At 36.6% G+C, this 17845-nt stretch overlaps 1 protein-coding gene across 7 annotated transcripts in view; it reads left to right on the forward strand.

Annotated features, from left to right (window-relative positions):
* Window positions 1-629: 629 nt before the first annotated feature.
* Window positions 630-17845, forward strand: part of PHF3 (PHD finger protein 3) — an 84139-nt gene continuing 66923 nt past the window's right edge. Inside the window, exons 1-3 of one of the 7 annotated variants that reach the window (XM_042986609.1) lie at window positions 9802-10088; window positions 10899-10988; window positions 11927-12195. In XM_042986609.1, the coding sequence (XP_042842543.1) occupies window positions 11952-12195 (244 nt within the window). In that variant the 5' untranslated portion in view covers window positions 9802-10088; window positions 10899-10988; window positions 11927-11951. Of the gene's footprint in view, window positions 940-9801; window positions 10089-10898; window positions 10989-11926; window positions 12196-17845 lie in introns of those variants that run through there. The other 6 variants (XM_042986612.1, XM_042986610.1, XM_042986614.1 and 3 more) reach the window with 6 other exon arrangements.

Raw genomic sequence — 17845 nt, forward strand, 5'->3', positions numbered from 1 at the left:
TATCTCCTTCTGCATTTAATCAGATGCTACATGTTTTGGTTGAAGGAGATGAAGAAAATTTGTTAAAGAATTGACGCTCCTCTGAAAGGTCTAGGGAACGCTTCAGAGGATCCTCTTGCCATATTTTGGAATCTGTTGACTTCGACCAGGAATGATTCTTGTAGGCAACTTGAGTCCTGAAAAAGACCATCTATTTACAGAAAAGCCGAGAACGGAGGTGGTTAATGATGGGGCTGTTGTGTATAGCCAGCCGGGATTCTTGGGCAAGGGGCTCATGTACTCCCCTGTAGCCTACCATTCTTGAAAGCACACCCAATTAATGAAACGTATGGGGGGGGGGCAGATTTGACTATCAATATTGCACTATGAAGCCTTAGTGCTCATTACAATCGAGAAAAATCTATCTGTGCCTCACCCCGCGAGCGAGGTAATAGCTCAAGGCCCTCAGGCGTGCCGCGCCCTGACAAGACTGGGAGCGGCGCGGAAGCGCAGCCGAGTGCTACAGCCCGGGCCCCGCGGAGGCGCGGCACTGGAGAGCCCACATTGCGCAGGCGCAGCGTGCAGGCCGCGGCCCCCGGAACGGTAAACAGTGGGGTCACGTGACGCGGCCCGGCTCCTGCCCCCGCGCCGCCGCCGCACGCCGATGGCTGCGGGGTCTCGCGCCGCCGCACGGTCCCCACGAGGCGAGCGACCCTCGGGCCCTGGGCGGCGGCGGCTGCTACGAGGATAAAAAGGGCGGCGCGGAAGCCAGGCTAGTGTCGTCAGCAGCAGCCGCTCGGCCCTGTGAGCAAAAGAGGCTGTGGCAGCGACGCCGACGTCCTGCGCGTACCCCCTCTCCTCGGCACCCACCGGGCCCCCTCCTCCTCGGCGGCGGCGGCGGCGGCAGCGGCCACCATCTTCCTCTTGCTGCCAGTGGTAGCGCTCGTCTGGCGGAGCTGGGTGAGTTGCGGCTCTGGCCGCGGCCAGGGAGACGGGCAATTCTCCCCTCCCCCATCCCTTTCTACACGCACAGCGCCTCCGCGGGCCTCCCCGCCCCTCCCGCGGCGGACACTCCGCGCCTTTCTCCCGCGCAGCCGGGAAACCTCTCCGGCCTCTTGCGCAACGTCCCCGGCCTGCCCGGGCCGTGCCTCTGTCGCCCCGGACCGTTTGGATCGCGGGGTGGGAGGGAGCCGCGGCGGCGAGGTGGCCAGGCGGAGGGTCTGGACCGCGGCCTCTCCCCGGCTTCTGCTCCCGGGCCTTCCGCGGTGAGTGTGCCCCACTGCCGCCGTCGCGCGGGCGCGCAGGCCCGGAGGCACCGCGGGCGCTGCCAGGAAGGCCCGGCCCGCAGGCCCCCGGACCTGGCCCTTCGTACCTCTTCCTTCCAAGGGAGCGAGCTCGGCATCGAGCTTTGGGCCCTGCCGCGAGGCCGAACCCTGTCCCAGCTTTTGGAGAGGGGGGAGTTGGCGCTCTATCCATCCTCCTGCTACCGCGCGCTTTTGTGCTCGGGACCCAAACTGTCGACTCCTTTTGCTTAGTTTGAAAAAGGAAGCCTAGAATGTGGCTTTCGGAATAATATGAGTAATTTAATGAACCACTTGTCGATTCGTGCGTGTTAATGGTGCTAAATAACTGATCACCTGACACGGGGAGGGGGGCAGGGAGGAGGGAGAAAGAGAGAATGTTAGTACCGCGCATAGCCCTGTTTCCCCCTTCTTTCCCCCAGCAATGTGTTGCCGGGTCCGATGACCTTTTCCCATCTTTGGATTTTTAAATGCCATTTTCTAGAGACTATGATTCGAGGTAGTTTGAATGCATGATTATTGGTGCTATTCAGGAATCATTTGCAGATTATGATCATGGATAATCATTAATGTAAGTGGTAACAGCAGTTTGATACCTACCTTTACTAATCTTCATTACATGTAGAAATACTTAATTTGAAATGAGACATTGGTTATTGAGCCTTTCCCAAATACTACCTTATTTTAAGCCAAAAAAAAAAAAAAGATACAGTAAACTATTTAGGGAGTACTTAGTACATTGTTCTACTTAGTTACGATTTGGGGGTCGATTTTTGTTTTCCTTTTTACAAAACTGGTTGTTTGAGATCTTGCAAAACTACGCCTTCTTTACTCATTCATTTCCTACCATTTTTGGATTCTTGAATGAAGTGTTTGGGATTGTGAAAATGTTTTTAGATGTGTTTGTGGTAAAGAGACACGAGTCAAAAGAACCAAGAAGTCTTTGCAGGATTCTTCTGTTTTTGAATTTGTATCCTCATTCCAGAGCTCAAGAGGTGTTGTATAAAGATTATTTCGAATAGTAGTTTTTGCTACCACTCGACCTTTTTATTACTATTATTTTTCTGTCCAGTTTTTCTGTTTATTTGCCCTATATTACGATAATGAATTTTTTCTCCATCATCATTATACCCATTACTATTTTAAAATACATACTCCATTTCCCCATGATAGTAACAATTTCAGAGAGGACTTAGGAGCTATTATTGGTCTGATTGAGCCATACACAGTTCAATTAGTAACAGAAAGACTTCTCAACTGAACTGGGCTGCTTTTTAAGTATGCAGAATTACAACCATAGATTTTAAGCTTTATTTGATAGCTGTACTGTTAATTTGTCAAAAGGATAACAAGAGTTAGTTGATGGGACCAGTTTTCCCTTGTTCCTTGCATGCTTTATAGGTCCGTTTATTGAAGAACATGAAAACGTGATATACTGCTTTTGCATCCTTCGGGCAGGGCAGTGGACTTCCTTGTCTGTCACATTGAGTTAGTTATGCATTCTATGCTGTTGGGATGGACTTCACATAACTTTAGTTGATCCTTTGGTATACTCATCTGTTGCATGTTCAAATAAGTCAAATCTAAGAAAAGCAGTCTGTGTAAATGTAGGTGAAAGTTAGCATTAATTAAATGCAAATTTCAGGATAGAAAAGTGGAAAGGAAGTTGTCTCTATGTTCAAATCGTTTAAAACCATAGTATTAAAATTTAAATTGTATTCAGATTGGAATTAGTTAAGAAAGGTTGATAATCTTTGATTTATGTAATAGCTTATTAATAAAACTCTGTTGTTAAAAGTTGGAAGGCAACAAGGTGACAGTTGGATTACTGCAAAATTATCCTGAGTTTAGATTTTCACATAATATGTATTATACTTGGAAAAAACTGGTGAATGTTAATTATGCATACAATTTTTTTTTTTTTTTTTAAGTACTGAAACATAATGGTTATCTTCCTTGGTAATATGGCGTTGCCTTTTTAATACATTTTGCTTTCTTAAATGTGCACTTTTTTTGTTTTTGACACATAGCTCATGAAATCCTTTTTACTTAATAATTTTTGTCTGGAGATAAGGTCTTTTCTCCTCTTTAATGAGATAATGAGCTTCATTGATCAGTATCTCAGGTTTGTGGATTACCCATAACTACTTCACAGTGTCAGGAACTATTAGGGTTCTTGGAGTGCAGATTTCTATTTTCTTTCATCCACATTTCAGGAAATCTTTCTGATGAGGGCTGTTGGATTTCTTTCTTTTGTGGAGCAGTACATCTTGGGCTCTATTTCTCTTATTTTTTCTTGGAGCACCTCCGAGAATCCTGGAGTATGTTTTCAGAAGGATAGACATTTTATTTTTTAACTACAAATATGACTTGGCAAATTGTTAGACACTTACAGTATAGTTGCATGTTTGAGAAAGATACTCCCTTTTATTTGCTGCTCTTTGAATACTGGGAAAAGGTATTGAGGGTATTGGTTTGATTCAAAATATGTGAGACCCAGGGGCTGTTTTTACGCTCAAGAAACATTGTCTAGGTTGAGAAACAAGATTCAAAGACTCAAGATGTTAAATCATTATATTAAAGTAAAAAGATGATATTTCAAGAATTACAAAAGGCATTGTGTGAGAAATTGCCAAATGTGTAGACCGGACACTCACTCCTATGCATTGTGTGTTAATTTATATCATTAAAACAACTTTTTTTTAATGTTTATTTTTGAGAGAGGGAGTGCAAGCATGCATGGGGAAGGGGCAGAGAGAGGGAGACACAGAATCTGAAGCAGGTTCCAGGCTCTGAGCTGTCAGCACAGAGCCTAATGCGGGGCTTGAACTCAAGAACTACAAGATTATGACCTGAGCTGAAGCTGAAACGTTTAACCAACTGAGCTACCCAGGTGCCTTTAGATCATTTTTTAATGGTCAGGGAATTTTCATTTTTATGATCAGTTGTACAGTGAAGAGAAAGAATGAAGAGAAATAGTTTAATAAAAATTTCAAAATACTATCCAGAAGTTTTAATTAGTTTTAGCATGATCTAACTTTATTAGATGACGTTTTGAATGGCATAGTAGATTGTACAGAAAGGCTAAACTTAATGTTTTTTTGGTTCATTCATAATTTGTGCGAGTTGGCCATGTGAAAACATTCTAAAATTGTAGACTGTGAAAATAAATTGCAGAGTTTGTAGTCGATAACTTCCAAAATGATGTTTATACACACTGAGGATAGCCATTGTGTTTTTTATGTGTAGGGAGTGGCTAAGTGTGTATTTTCTAACTTATTTTGGAAGAAGGGTAGGCCACTTTCTTTTTAGTATTTTTAAGATTTTATTAATTATTAACATAAAAATTAGTATGTGTTACACAAGAAGAGTGCATATAGTATAGTATAAATGTGCGGATTCAGTAATCACGCTGCTTGGGTTTCAGTTTGGGGAACATTACATAATGGTCTGGGCCTCAGTTTGCTTGTCTGTAAAATAGAGTAATTGCACCTTCCTCGCAGGGTTGTTGGGAGGAACTAATGAGATAAGGCATACAATACACTTAGCATAGGGCCTGAAACATAGTGCATGCTAAAAGTACATGTTAGCTTGTACTGTTAGGACCTACTCCATAGTTTTAATGATGAGCTACTTCCACTGGTTGTATGGTCAGTCCAAACTGCTAATATCAGTAGGATATGGTTGTAAACTTTGGAGTTAGTGCAGTTGGCTAGTGTAATTCTGCTTTTGCCAGATTCAGCTTGTACTTGATAGTTCTTTTTCTGGATTCTTAGGTCAGCTTTAGTCTTAGTATGGCAGACACCTTGGAATCTTACCTGTTCTTTTACCTGATTTAGAAAAGTTTCGAGCTTTGCTTTTTCTTATAGATTCTAACCAATGCAACTGGAGTAGAATTTGAAGTGTGTTTAGAGCAGTTGATTAGGTTGCATTGCTCTATAGAATTGTACTTTCTAGAATTGTGTTGTACTACATTGTTTAACCATTTAGTGATTTTCCTTTTCTCTATCCTGGAAAGATAACCTGTTACTCATCTTTAATGTTTTCATATTATGGTGGTTAAGAACTGACCTTTGTGTCAGAGCAGAATTGAGTCCCAGCTGTGTCACTTATTTATTCTGTAATACTGGGTGTAACTTTGCTAAGCTTTAGCCCCACTCTTATAACTTGAAATAATAATGGTACCTGCCTAATTGTATGGTTGTGAAGATTAAGTGACATCATGCATACATTAAGTTTACACTGTGCCTGGCACATAATAAATACTCAATGCATTTTGCTTTATAAATAGATAATATAGTGTAGTGGTAAGTGCATTGATTCTTGAAGGAAATTTTCTGGGTTCAAATTTCAGCTCCACCACTTGCTATAGCAAGTAATTTAATCTCTTTGATCCCAATTCTTCCCTCCCTTCGTTTCTTCTTCTTTCTTTGTTTACTGAATTATAATATAGCATTGTTGTGAGGATTAAATTAATAAATGTAGGGCAGAGTTTCTTAACCTTAGCAGTTTTCTGGCTGGATAATTCTTTGTTGTGGGGCTTTCCTTGTGTATGGTAGTATATTTACTGGATGCCAGTAGCCTGCCCTCCTTTTGTGATGACCAGAAATGTCTCCATATATGGCCAAATGTCCTCTGGAGGGACATACTCACCTCTGATTGAGAATTACTGATGTAAAGCATGTAGACCATTGCCTGGTGTGAAGTTAGAGCACATCGTTTTAGGTTTTTAGTCACTATTAGTAGTGGTACTTTTATTTTTCTACTACTAGTGCCTATTAGAAATATGTTCACGGTAAGCAAGCCTGATGAATTGACAGCTTAATTTAGACTATAGGTTAGGGGCTATAAGGCACCAAGCTTCCATTCCCAGGGCCTTTGCATTTAGGTCTTTGCCTGGATTGCATTTCCTCATTTGTGCATGGATCACTCCCTCTTTTCAGGTTTTGGCTTACATGTTCATTTACCATTGTACATAGAAACACTCTTCCTCTCCCCATCACTATTACCCTGTTTAATTTTTTGTCATAGATTTTACAATCTCCTGAATATATTTGTAACTCCCCCATGCCACCCCCATACACATATATGTGAATACAGACTGCATGAGACAGAGCTTCTTCATAGTATAAACCGTTAGGGTCTTTGGTAGCTTTAATGATTTATTGTTAGGTTTATATCTATTTTTTTTAAAGGAGATGACATGATAAAACATAGTTTTACTTTGAAGATGCTTCTGAAAAGTTGAGATAGTTTCAATGTATTCTTAATTAAAAGGGGATTTTGTAGAAATATAACTTTTTTTTCTTTTTTGCTGTTGGTGTTTTCTAAATCTTTTTTGCTTTCCATTCCATGAAACAGAATACATGCTGATTTTATCAGTGTAAACTAAATTTGTTTGCAGTATAATTTTTTGAGAGTTACAGATAAAGTATTTTAAAGCGGGACATATCTTCAAACTCATTTTATTCAGAATGTTGGTAGTAATACTTATTTTTTAATTGTATTCTGAGTCTTTCTAAATGGTCTGTTAGGACCAGACTCTGTCATTCATGATTAGCACATGCTGTTCTTCCCTTTGCCTGGAGTATCTTCTGGATCTTTAGGATCCAGCTCATACATCACTTGCTTAGATATTCTTGGCCTCATGAGTTTCACCTTCCTCTGTAATAACTGTTTGCAGTCCTTATTATGACACTGTCCTATTTTGTGGTGATGTTTACATGTTGTTTATATGTCTATACTCTTATATTGTGAGTTCCTTGGATTTGAATGGTACTTGTTTCACTGGTACCTATAATAATACTTTATAAGTAGATGCTTAATAAATATGTGAATAAATGAGTAATTTTGAATTAAGTAGATTACCCAGTTCTCTGACTTAGCTGGAGATATTTTATGGTCTGGAAACATGAGACATTACTGTGATCTAAGAACTAATTCCTGGTTTCAATATATACCCAAATTATTAGTATCGATTTAATTGAATATGTACATATCATTATCCATTTAACATACACTGTAGATGGACTTGTTGTTTTATTTTTATTTATTTTTTTGAAGATTTTAAAGATCTTCTTTGTCTATCTACATTACTAGGTATCTCCTCTAATTTTATTTTTATTTTTATTTTTATTATTTCTTTTAATGTTTATCTTTGAGAGAGAGAGAGAGAGAGAGAGAGAGAGAGAGACAGAGCACGAGTTGGGGAGGAGCAGAGAGAGAGCGAGACACAGAATCCGAAGCAGGCTCCAGGACCTGAGCCATCAGCCCAGAGCCTGATGCGGGGCTTGAACTCAGGAACTGTGAGATCATGACCTGAGCTAAAGTCAGATGCTTAACCTACTGAGCCACCTAGGCGCACCTATTATTATTTTTAAATATACTTTTCAAAATTCTTTTTTTTTTTTTTTAAGTTTACTTATTTATTTATTTAATTTGTACACGCAATGTGGGGATCAAATTCACGGCGCCTAGATCAAGAGTTGTGTGTTCTTCTGACTGAGCCAACCAGGTGCCTCCTCTAATTTTAGAGTAATTTTAGATTAGTGTTCATGTTTTTAAAAAGACTTATTTTTATAATAACTTCAGACTTATAGAAAAATTGCAGACATTGTATAGAGTTTCTGTATTTCTTCATCCAGTTTCCTGATTGTTACATCTGACATAATGCTAGTGCCTTTATTAGAACTAGAGATTAACATTGGTACATTGCTATTAACTAACTTGCAGACTTTATTCTGATTTTACTGGTTTTTCTTTTACTGTCCTTTTTCTGTTTCATGATCCAACCCAGTTTACCACATTGCATTTAGTAGATAAGTGTGTTCATGTTAATTGAGTTAATATTTCTGCAGTTGACTTAACGTTTGTTTTCCAATTTAGCATGGAAAATTTTATCATTTTATTTTTGATACTGAGAACTTGATATCTGAAACTGATCTTTTAAAATGAATTGCTTTATGCTTCCATTAAATATTACTTTCAAGGTAGTCTTGTGAGATGGCTGTATACTATCGTTTTTGGAATTTTTCCTTGGAATTGCCCCAAGAACCACTTAGTACTGCTTATGAAAAGTCAGTCTTACTAATTTATAATAGATTTACAAGAAAACTGGTCTTGTGATGTCTCCTGTAGAAATTGTCTTCTTTGGGTCCCTAATTTTATAGCCTATTCTGTGTTGGAAGAATCCTGGTCTTGTTGGCATTAAGATGTTTCAATGGTAACTGCTTAGTAAACATGTGTTGAATGAGTTAAAAGTATTATTAAATAAATGTAATTTTGTTATGCTAGTCCTTTTCAATATTTGACTATGGAAGCCTTTTCCCTGATGTGCTTATTTAAATTCAGATAAAACACACTTTACAAGTCATACCAGTTTGGCCAAAAAGCTGTAGTGGAAAGTTTGGTTCACCCATCTTATTTACACAATGTTTTGCTTTTTATATTTTTTAAAATTTGTCTTTAAAGACTATTGTCTACCTTCGAGATAAAAAAATATGTCACAAGCTCTTAAAGTACTTTTTGTAAAGGAGTTTTGGGATGGTTCACTAATAGTGCTATTGAAAAAAACATACTGCTTATTTAGATCACTATTTACTAAATATTGTGAATGTTATTAAATAATGTGAATGAATATTTAGAATGGGTTGGTCTTCCATATAGCTTTGTGATTTTGAGCTATATGATCATAATTTTGAATGTTCTTAATGTCTCCATCACTTGAAATCACACAACCAGTAGTAACAGAAAGATGGACTTCAGGTGAAGTTTGTAGAATTTATCAGACTTGTGTTGCTATGGGAATGAGTGCATTTTTCAGTAGATTCAGCATACTTTTTTTAGAAGGAAAGTTTACTATTTGCTTTTAGAGCTGGAATTAACCTTTTTTTCTTTTTGATTCATCTGAGAAAAAAAGATTACTAAGTGGGATGCAACTTTGAAAAGGATGTAGTCTTGACCTGTGGCTTTGGATTCCATCATATGTAGATAAACTAATTTGTCAGTAGTTTTAGCTACGTAATTTGTAAGCATTTAATAACATTTTTGTAAATTAAATACCAGAAATTTATTATACTAAAATTTTTTGGAACCTAAAAACATATTAGTGGAAGTATTGGTGATATAATTGAGCCTTTTTTAGGTACTGAGATCAGGTAGTATTAGAGAATTAAAAGTTTTCCTGAGTTTTCATCAGCATTATGAGCTGTAATTTTCTTTTAATGTTACAGTTAGAGAATGCATATAAAATAGCCAGCATGTCAATCAAATCATTAACATTTTAGTGTTTTATGAATATTAATTAATTAATTTTAAAAAATGTTTTATTTTTGAGAGAGAGAGAGAAAGAGAGAGTGTGAGTGGGGGAGGGGTAGAGAGAAAGGGAGACACAGACCCCAAAGCAGGCTCCAGGCTCTGAGCTGTTAGCACAGAGCCCCATGTGGAGCTGGAACTCACGAGCCACGAGATCATAATCTGAGATCATAATCTGAGCCAAAGCTGGATGCTTAACTGACTGAGCCACCCAGGCGCCCCTATTAATATTTTAATATACGTAAAATTCCAAAATTTGATAAGAGATACTGAAATCCTTCATTTAGAAGGGGATTAACTTTTGTGAGAATGAGGAAATTTTCTTTCATTTTTTTTTAGGATTTTAAATTGAGTTACAATAAACTTTCTACTTAAAATGAACAGATTGATGAATTCCAGTGGATGTATACATTCATGATTTAGGAAATTTTTATCATTCCCCAAAGTATCTTCCTGTCCCTTTGCAGTGTATCCTTCTGTTATCCAAGGACCCAGGTAACTACCGGTTTGTTAGAAAATTATTTTTAAAGAAGAGCCTTTAATGAGTCAAATCTAGTCAATTTCTAGTTTGGGAGCTTAGTGTGAAAGAGGAAGAGGTATGGCTATAGGCTGTGGAGCCTAGGAACCTAGGTTTGAATCTTGGCTGTTTTATGGTTTGGGGTGGGGAGATATTTACATTATTTATTTGTTTACTTTTATTATTTTTATTATAATATTATTTTTTTAATTATTATTATTTTTAATGTTTATTTTAGAGAGAGAGAGAGAGTGAGTGGGGGAGGGCAGAGAGAGAGAGGCAGACACAGAATCCAAAGCAGGCTCCAGGCTCTGAGCTGGCAGCACAGAGCCCGATGTGGGGCTCGAACTCACGAGCTATGAGATCATGATCTGAGCTGAAGTCAGATGCTCAACCGACTGAGCCACCCAGGTGCCCCAATATTTACATTATTTAAATGAATTGTCTTGTAAAAAATTATTTGTTAAGTGTTCATTTATTTTAGAGAGAGAATGAGAACGAGTGGGGGGAGGGGCAGACCGAGAGGTTCCAAAGCGGGCTTCATGCTGATAAAAGTGAGCCCAATGCGGGACTCGAAAACTGTGAGATCATGACTTGAGCCGAAGTCAGAGGCTCAACTGATTGAGTCACCCAGGCGCCCCAGTTATTTAAACGTATTTTCTATGTAGAGTCTATTATTATGATTGGGCATAAATGGGCTAAATATGGGTGAAATGGTTGGCAGCATATGATATATACCCAGTAAATTGTCAAATATCTTTGAACTTCCTCTTCCTTCATTTTTATAGGGGAAAGAATCAAGGACAGTTTGAGGAAATTTTGGTAGATTTGGAGCCGATCTAAAAAATCTTGGAATTTTGGAACCCAAGATGTTCTGGGTTAGTTGAATTTCTAGCTAACTGAATATTATTAGATGTTTTTGCTGATGCCCTTCCTCTCCCACCTTCCAAAATACATTGGTTCCGTTTTTTCTGAAACCAGTCTTATTTTCATAATTCAACTTTTGATTAATTGAGGCTCTTCAGGGCATGAGATGACCTTTCTAAGCAGTGTGTAGTATATATAGTAGGAGACTAGCTTGACATCTGTATGTACCTCACATAACTCACTAAAATAAATTTAAATCTCTGATATATTGTTTTCTTGTCATTTATCCCATTTTATCCTAAAAGGAGTCCCCCCACTAAAATGTGTGTATGTGCATGTCTCTGCCTGTGTATGTGTGTATTTTTTTGAGTTTTGATTTGTTGGGTTTAATTAATAGTGTCTTTTCATTTCCCCCTCGACCCCTACAAACGACCTTTTTCTCTCTGTATTACCTTTCTTTAAATGATTTAAATGCTTTGTAAATGACACAAGGCTATTTTACCGTCTTAATAGGTATGGGACAAATATGATTTGATTTTGGCTCTTTTATGTGGTCTTATTGTGAAAGCAGTGTTTTATTCTTAATTTATGAACAGATTATGGTTAAAAACACACGGTTTTTATGGTTTAAGCCATGTCATTCTTTCAATTGTATCAAATTAATGAATTATATACATAGTTTTTCCCTCAAAATAATAAACTGAGTAAACATTTAATAGGATTTCTGGTAAAATGATATTCTACATGTATAATGAAGAAACATTATTTAGTAAAGATTCGTTCTACATGTCCAAATGTTTATTCTAACAACAGTGAGGGTTTTTTTTAAAAAACAATTCAGAAATACCTAAGTGTGTTCTTAGACTCAAAACTATTAAAATAATTTGGTTTTAGGTGATTATCAATTGATAGCTTTATTTCTTATGGTATTTTTTTTGTCTTTCTATAGGGCTGAAAGACACACAGAAGTCTTCATGGATATAGTTGATACATTTAATCATTTAATTCCTACTGAACACTTAGATGATGCCCTATTTCTAGGATCCAACCTGGAGAATGAAGTCTGTGAGGATTTTAGTACAAGTCAAAATGTCTTAGAGGACTCGCTGAAGAACATGCTCAGCGATAAGGATCCTATGCTAGGATCTGCAAGTAACCAGTTCTGTTTGCCTGTTTTGGATAGCAATGATCCCAATTTCCAGATGCCTTGTTCAACAGGTAATTCTTACTTTTTTTTTTTTTTTTTTAGTCTGCAATTTAAAATAAAAAGAATTTTCAGCAGCATCTTTTTTATTCTTTTTCTTTTTTTTCTTTTTCTTTTTTTTTGTTTTTTTGTTTTTGTTTTTTTGTTTTTTTGGTGAGGGTAGTGAATTTAGGATTCTTTACTTTCAATTTAGAGCTGCTGTTCTAGACATCAGAATTAGACTTTAAATTTTCTTCCAAGGAGTGTGGAATTATCTTTGAGGATATTATGGATATGGATAGGGTGACCATATAATTTATTATCCAAAGGGGGACACTTTTTGAGAATTACAGCGGTGCTGTTTATTACATTATGACAAAAAGTATAAGTTGGGACTCTCTCTAGTATATAGGGATTGCTTAGCAAATTGGAACATTATGTCACTATAGGCCTGCTGGAGTCAAGGGGAAGTGCTGAATTGACCTTTCTCAGTACCCCTCCCAGACCTTCATATTTAATATATTGTATACTTTCATTTCAGATATTTTGGTATTTTGTACATGTATCTCAAAACCAGAGAAAGAACTCTAGACCTGTGCTGTCCAGCATAGTAACTACTAGCCACATAAAACTGTTAAATCACTTTAGAGGAGTGCAGTCCTAACTGAGATGTGCTGTGAAGTGCACATTAGATTTGTTTGTTTAAGTAGGCTCCATGCCCAATGCAGAGCCCAATGTGGGACTTGAACTCAGGACCCTGAAGTTAAGATCTGAGCTGAGATCAAGAGTCAGATGCTTAACTGACTTCAGCCACCAAAGTACCTCCTGCACATTACATTTTAAAGACTTAATATGAAAAAAGAATATCAAATATATTTTGTCAGAGGGTTTTTTTGTTTTGTTCTGTTTTTTTAATGTTTATTTTTGAAGAGAGAGAGAGCGGGGGAGGGGCAGAGGGAGAGGGAGAGCGGGAATCTCTGTGCTGACAACAAAGAGCCCTATGCAAGGCTCAGTCTCACAAACTGTGAGATGATAATCTGAGCCGAAATCAAGAGTTGGATGCTTAACCAACTGAGCTACCCAGGTGCCCCATTGGAGTTTTTTAATGTTGATTACATTTATGATATTTTGTATACTTTGAGTAAAATAAAATATATGGTTAAAATTAATTTCATCTCTTTTTACCTTTTTTTAAAAGTGGCTACTTGAAAATTTAAAATTACATATGTGGCTTGCATTATATTTCTATTGGATAGCACTGATCTAGGTTCTGTAGTTGAAGTAACTGGAAGATTAAGGATAGCAACTTTCTGTAAAGCTAAACAAATTCTTAATATGAAATTATCTCAGATACATTAATATGTGGGAAAATGTGTAGGTTTTCTTTTATAAAGCAAAGCAAATATTACAGCAGACTTTGGGGCAATTAGCTAGCTATTCTGTAAGCTAAAATTAACTAAAGGAAAATCAGCTTCACTGGAGAATTTAGGCTTCCCATCACTGTTCCATAGAGTAGTTCACAGGTTTATGTGGTGTTGATCTGCCTTTCAATGAGTCTAGACTTCTGCACTACGATTTTTCAGAGTAATTTTTGTTTCGTTTTAATATTTTCTGCCTAATATTTTAATATAACAATATTTAAATTTATATTAGGCTGGCCTGCTATTCATCCATAAATTTTTCAGATTACTCTGCTTGAAGACCTCAACATTTTGCCTACTAGGAATCTTCATTTTAACAGCTCTTTAATACTGAGGTCTTTTGAGTTGTTTGCTAATGGTATATCTCTGAATTACATACCTGGTGTTGTGTTATTGCGTAGGTTTACATTGTTTTTGTTGTATTTTAAATGTTTTAAACCTTTTAAAATTTTGTTTTATGTATGCACTGTTCAAGTTTTTTACTTTGGTTCCTGTGTCAGTACAGTGTACCTAATTATCTTTATTGTCAAGTGCTTTTGACAGTTCTTGGTTGTATACAGAGTCGCACATCTCAGTCTAAATTCAGGAAAAACATTTATTGAATACTTATGTGCTTATTACTGGAAATATGGTTACTCTTTAGGATGTTAATTGGTTCTGAAATTAGCAAATGTATCATCTTGTTAGACTTCTTTATTTATAAAATTTCAGCCCTTTTATAATACCAGTATTCCTACTTGCTGTCCCCCTTTTTTAAAGAATTGATTTTTATTGATCTGAAAACTTTCTATTGTGAAAAGTCTCTTCAGTTTGGTGAACATTTCTTTTCTTAATAGAAGACTGAGAACATCTCTACTGAAGTACTTAACAGTTTTTTGAGGTATAATTAATACTTGTTTGTGATTCTGTTATCTTATAAACTTTAACTTTTTTATTTAAGAACTTAAGTAGAATTATTTTCTAAATTTATTTTAAATTTGTGTGTTATAATTATTTACCTTGGCTCTGAAGTGGAACTGTTTTTATTAATGTGTATGTAGTATATATGTTCTTAAGATAGTAAGGGAATTTGTGGAGGAAATTTTAAGTAATAAAGCTCTTCTGTCTAGGATCGTTTAGATTTCTTTATGCGGTCAGGTAGGGCATTTATCTTGATTGCTTCAGAGTTCCATTTGCCCTTTGGGATATTTGGTTGAGTAAAAGGCCTATATATTTTCTAATGATAGCAAGATGGACATCATTTAAATTTTTGAAAAGTTTGTTTTGACATAATTTTAGATTTCAGAGACAGTTGGGAAGAAGAAATTATATTATAAACCATTTAGTGAAAACCTTATATGGATAATTTTTATAAGTTTCAGCTATTCACATACCACTTCAGCTTTTTGTTATAAAATAAAAAGGATATAGTTTTTATCCAGATGTTTTGTACATGGGTCTGTATGCTTTTATTAATTGTCTTACTGGATCTTTAGCAGGGAAATGACCCTGTCACTATTCCTCACATCAATGACAGTTATAGATTGTAGTAATTTTGTAACTTTGGTTTTGACAGTGCTAAAACTAGCAAACCAATAACTGCTATGTCTTGTTCTCTACTATGCTTAACCAAGTTGATTTGCTGTAGTTGTTAAAGACCAGTTTTTTGTTGACATAGTTGAATGGCTTGCATATATTTAATCTGTATCCGGAAGTCATAGAATAGCTTTAAAAATTACAAAAATAGGAAAGAAATGTTGAAGATTACTTTTAGGGCTCTGTTTGAGGCAAAAAAATTAGGATTCTGATCATTTCATGTTGGGAGATCACCAATAGATTTCTGGTCTGTTTTAGAATGCTTTGGACTCCAAAGTATTTATGTACATAATTGCAGTATTTGCATATGGTTTTTAGATTGCCCAGTAAACTTTTTTTTTTTAACTCCAGTGAGGAAAATCATTAAGTATTGGAGGAATGTCTGATCTTGATAATCACAACAGTTATCGGAATTCTTTAAAAATCTTGTTATCCTTAAAATTAAAATATTTGCCCAAGTAATAGGTTGTTGATACCAAATATATTGTATATACCACTTGAATATATTGTTTACATATACCACTTGTTTATATATACCATGTATGTAAAATCATTGAAATGGTTTTTGAAAAACTGGCAATACATAGTGTCAAGGAGAAATATTTTTTCTCTCCTTTTACAAACATGTTCCCCTTTTACATGGATGGCTCTGATTCATAAATGTGAAGGAAGTCTTGTATTTAACCATTTCTTTATATGGTATATTGAAAAGAAATGTTTAGTGGCTGTAATTTGATTTATTTAAGACCAGGAAGACAGATATATTGTAGATATGTGGGTACGCAGAATACCTTTTATTCAAATAGTACTTACTCATAGCTCTTGTGCTCTTCAGTGAAACCAAGGTGTTCTTTGCAGGCTACGTCATGGCTTACAAAATGATCATTGACTAAAATAAGAGGAAGCCCCTCCTGTACATGGTTTTTGGAGATTAAACATTTTACAAAGTCATTAAAATCTTACCGGTATCTTGCATATTTGCTAAAAATTGATTCATATTGTGCATTTAAGTACTTTTTTCAAATGTAAAGGAAAATTTCTAGTAGCATGCATATGTGATAGTCACTTTCCTGTCATGAATGACATTCAAGCAGTTTTGTTTAGTAAGAATTTTAGTTTGTGCTGCTTTCCTCACAGCAAAGTATTGTAATACATGTTAAGGCTGGTTTTATAAGCCTCTTAGCAATGTGTGATTTGGTCCCTTTTTTGGCACACAAGTTTTAACTTTGGTCATAGCTCATAGTTTTGGGGCATCTTCACCATTAGAGGCAGAATTCATCTATGTAAAATCAGAAAAATTGTGTTGTCCTGACACTTGTCCTGAAAAAATTGGTGTCTTAGTGCATTACTGAGATTTATTAAAAGGTGTTTACAAATTTTTTTTGTTTTTTCAGTTTATTTTTATTTATTTTGAGAGTGACAGAGACAGCACGAGTCAGGGAGGGGCAGAGAGAGAGGGAGACCGAGAATCCTAAGCAGGCTCCACACTGCCTGCACAGAGCCCAATGCAGGGCTGGAACTCAAGAAACGGTGAGATCATGACCTGAGCTGAAACCGGATGCTTAACTGACTGAGCCACCCAGGCATCCCTTTTTAAAAATGTTTAAAAAGTATTTATTTAAGTAATCTCAGCACTCAGTGTAGAGCTTGAATTCAAACCCAACAGCCCAAGATCAAGAGTTGCATGCTCCCTCTGACTGAGTCAGCCAGCTGCCCCTTTTCACAAGTTTTTATGGCTTCATGCTTCTCTTGGACAGCATTTTCAATCAGACATTACATTTAACTAAACACAGTGGACCTTTGATCCAATAAAATCCTGTTTTCAGATTTTAATTATTCTTCTTCTTATTCATACTTGATTTGTGGGGGTGGCAAACTGTTCAGATTAATTAGAAATGTGGATCCAGCTACACATATAAATTCATTCCATATTTGCACTGGGGTCTTTTTTCACTGTTTTTATTATTCTGAGTGGTAGCTTTTTTTTTTTTTTTTTTTTTAAACCTCTTGTGCCATCACAAGAAGTCACAATCAGTGAACCTCTTGTGCAGTTTATCTTATTTTTGAGAATTGGCATTTGAACAAGAAAATACAATACATGTAAGCAAAGTAGTAATACAAATGTGATGAAATACTAAGACAGATTGTATACTGTTAATTGTTAGAGTAACTGATCATCCTTGTAAGAACATGCATAGCCTTTAAGAATAAAACATTTCCATAAGTGATGGTTAATATTAAATATCATTTTGAGTTATAATTTGAGTGATTTTGGTGAAAATGAGTATGTTTAGAAGAGAGCTAACAGAAAAGAGAGGCAAAAATTTGTAGAATTAGAGATGTAACCTTAGTGGAGGAGAGAAAATGCTGGAAGATGGAAAGAGTAGGATATAATAGCCATAGATCCTTGAAAGTTTGTCACATTGGCAAGAGATTTGACTTTTTTTTTTTTTTTTTTTAATGTTTATTTATTTGGGGGTGGAAACAGAGAGAGAGAAGAGAGAGAATCCCAAGCAGGCTGTGCACTGCCAGTGCAGAGCCTGGCACAGGGCTCGATCCCATGAACTGTGAGGTCATGACCTGAGCTGAAATCAAGAGTTGGATGCTTAACGACTGAGCCACCCAGGTGCCCCAAGAAATTTGACTATATTATGAATAATGGGAAAGAGCTTAGATCCATTAGGGAGCA

This window comes from Panthera tigris, chromosome B2 (assembly GCF_018350195.1).
Source record: "Panthera tigris isolate Pti1 chromosome B2, P.tigris_Pti1_mat1.1, whole genome shotgun sequence".
Lineage (NCBI taxonomy): Eukaryota > Metazoa > Chordata > Mammalia > Carnivora > Felidae > Panthera > Panthera tigris.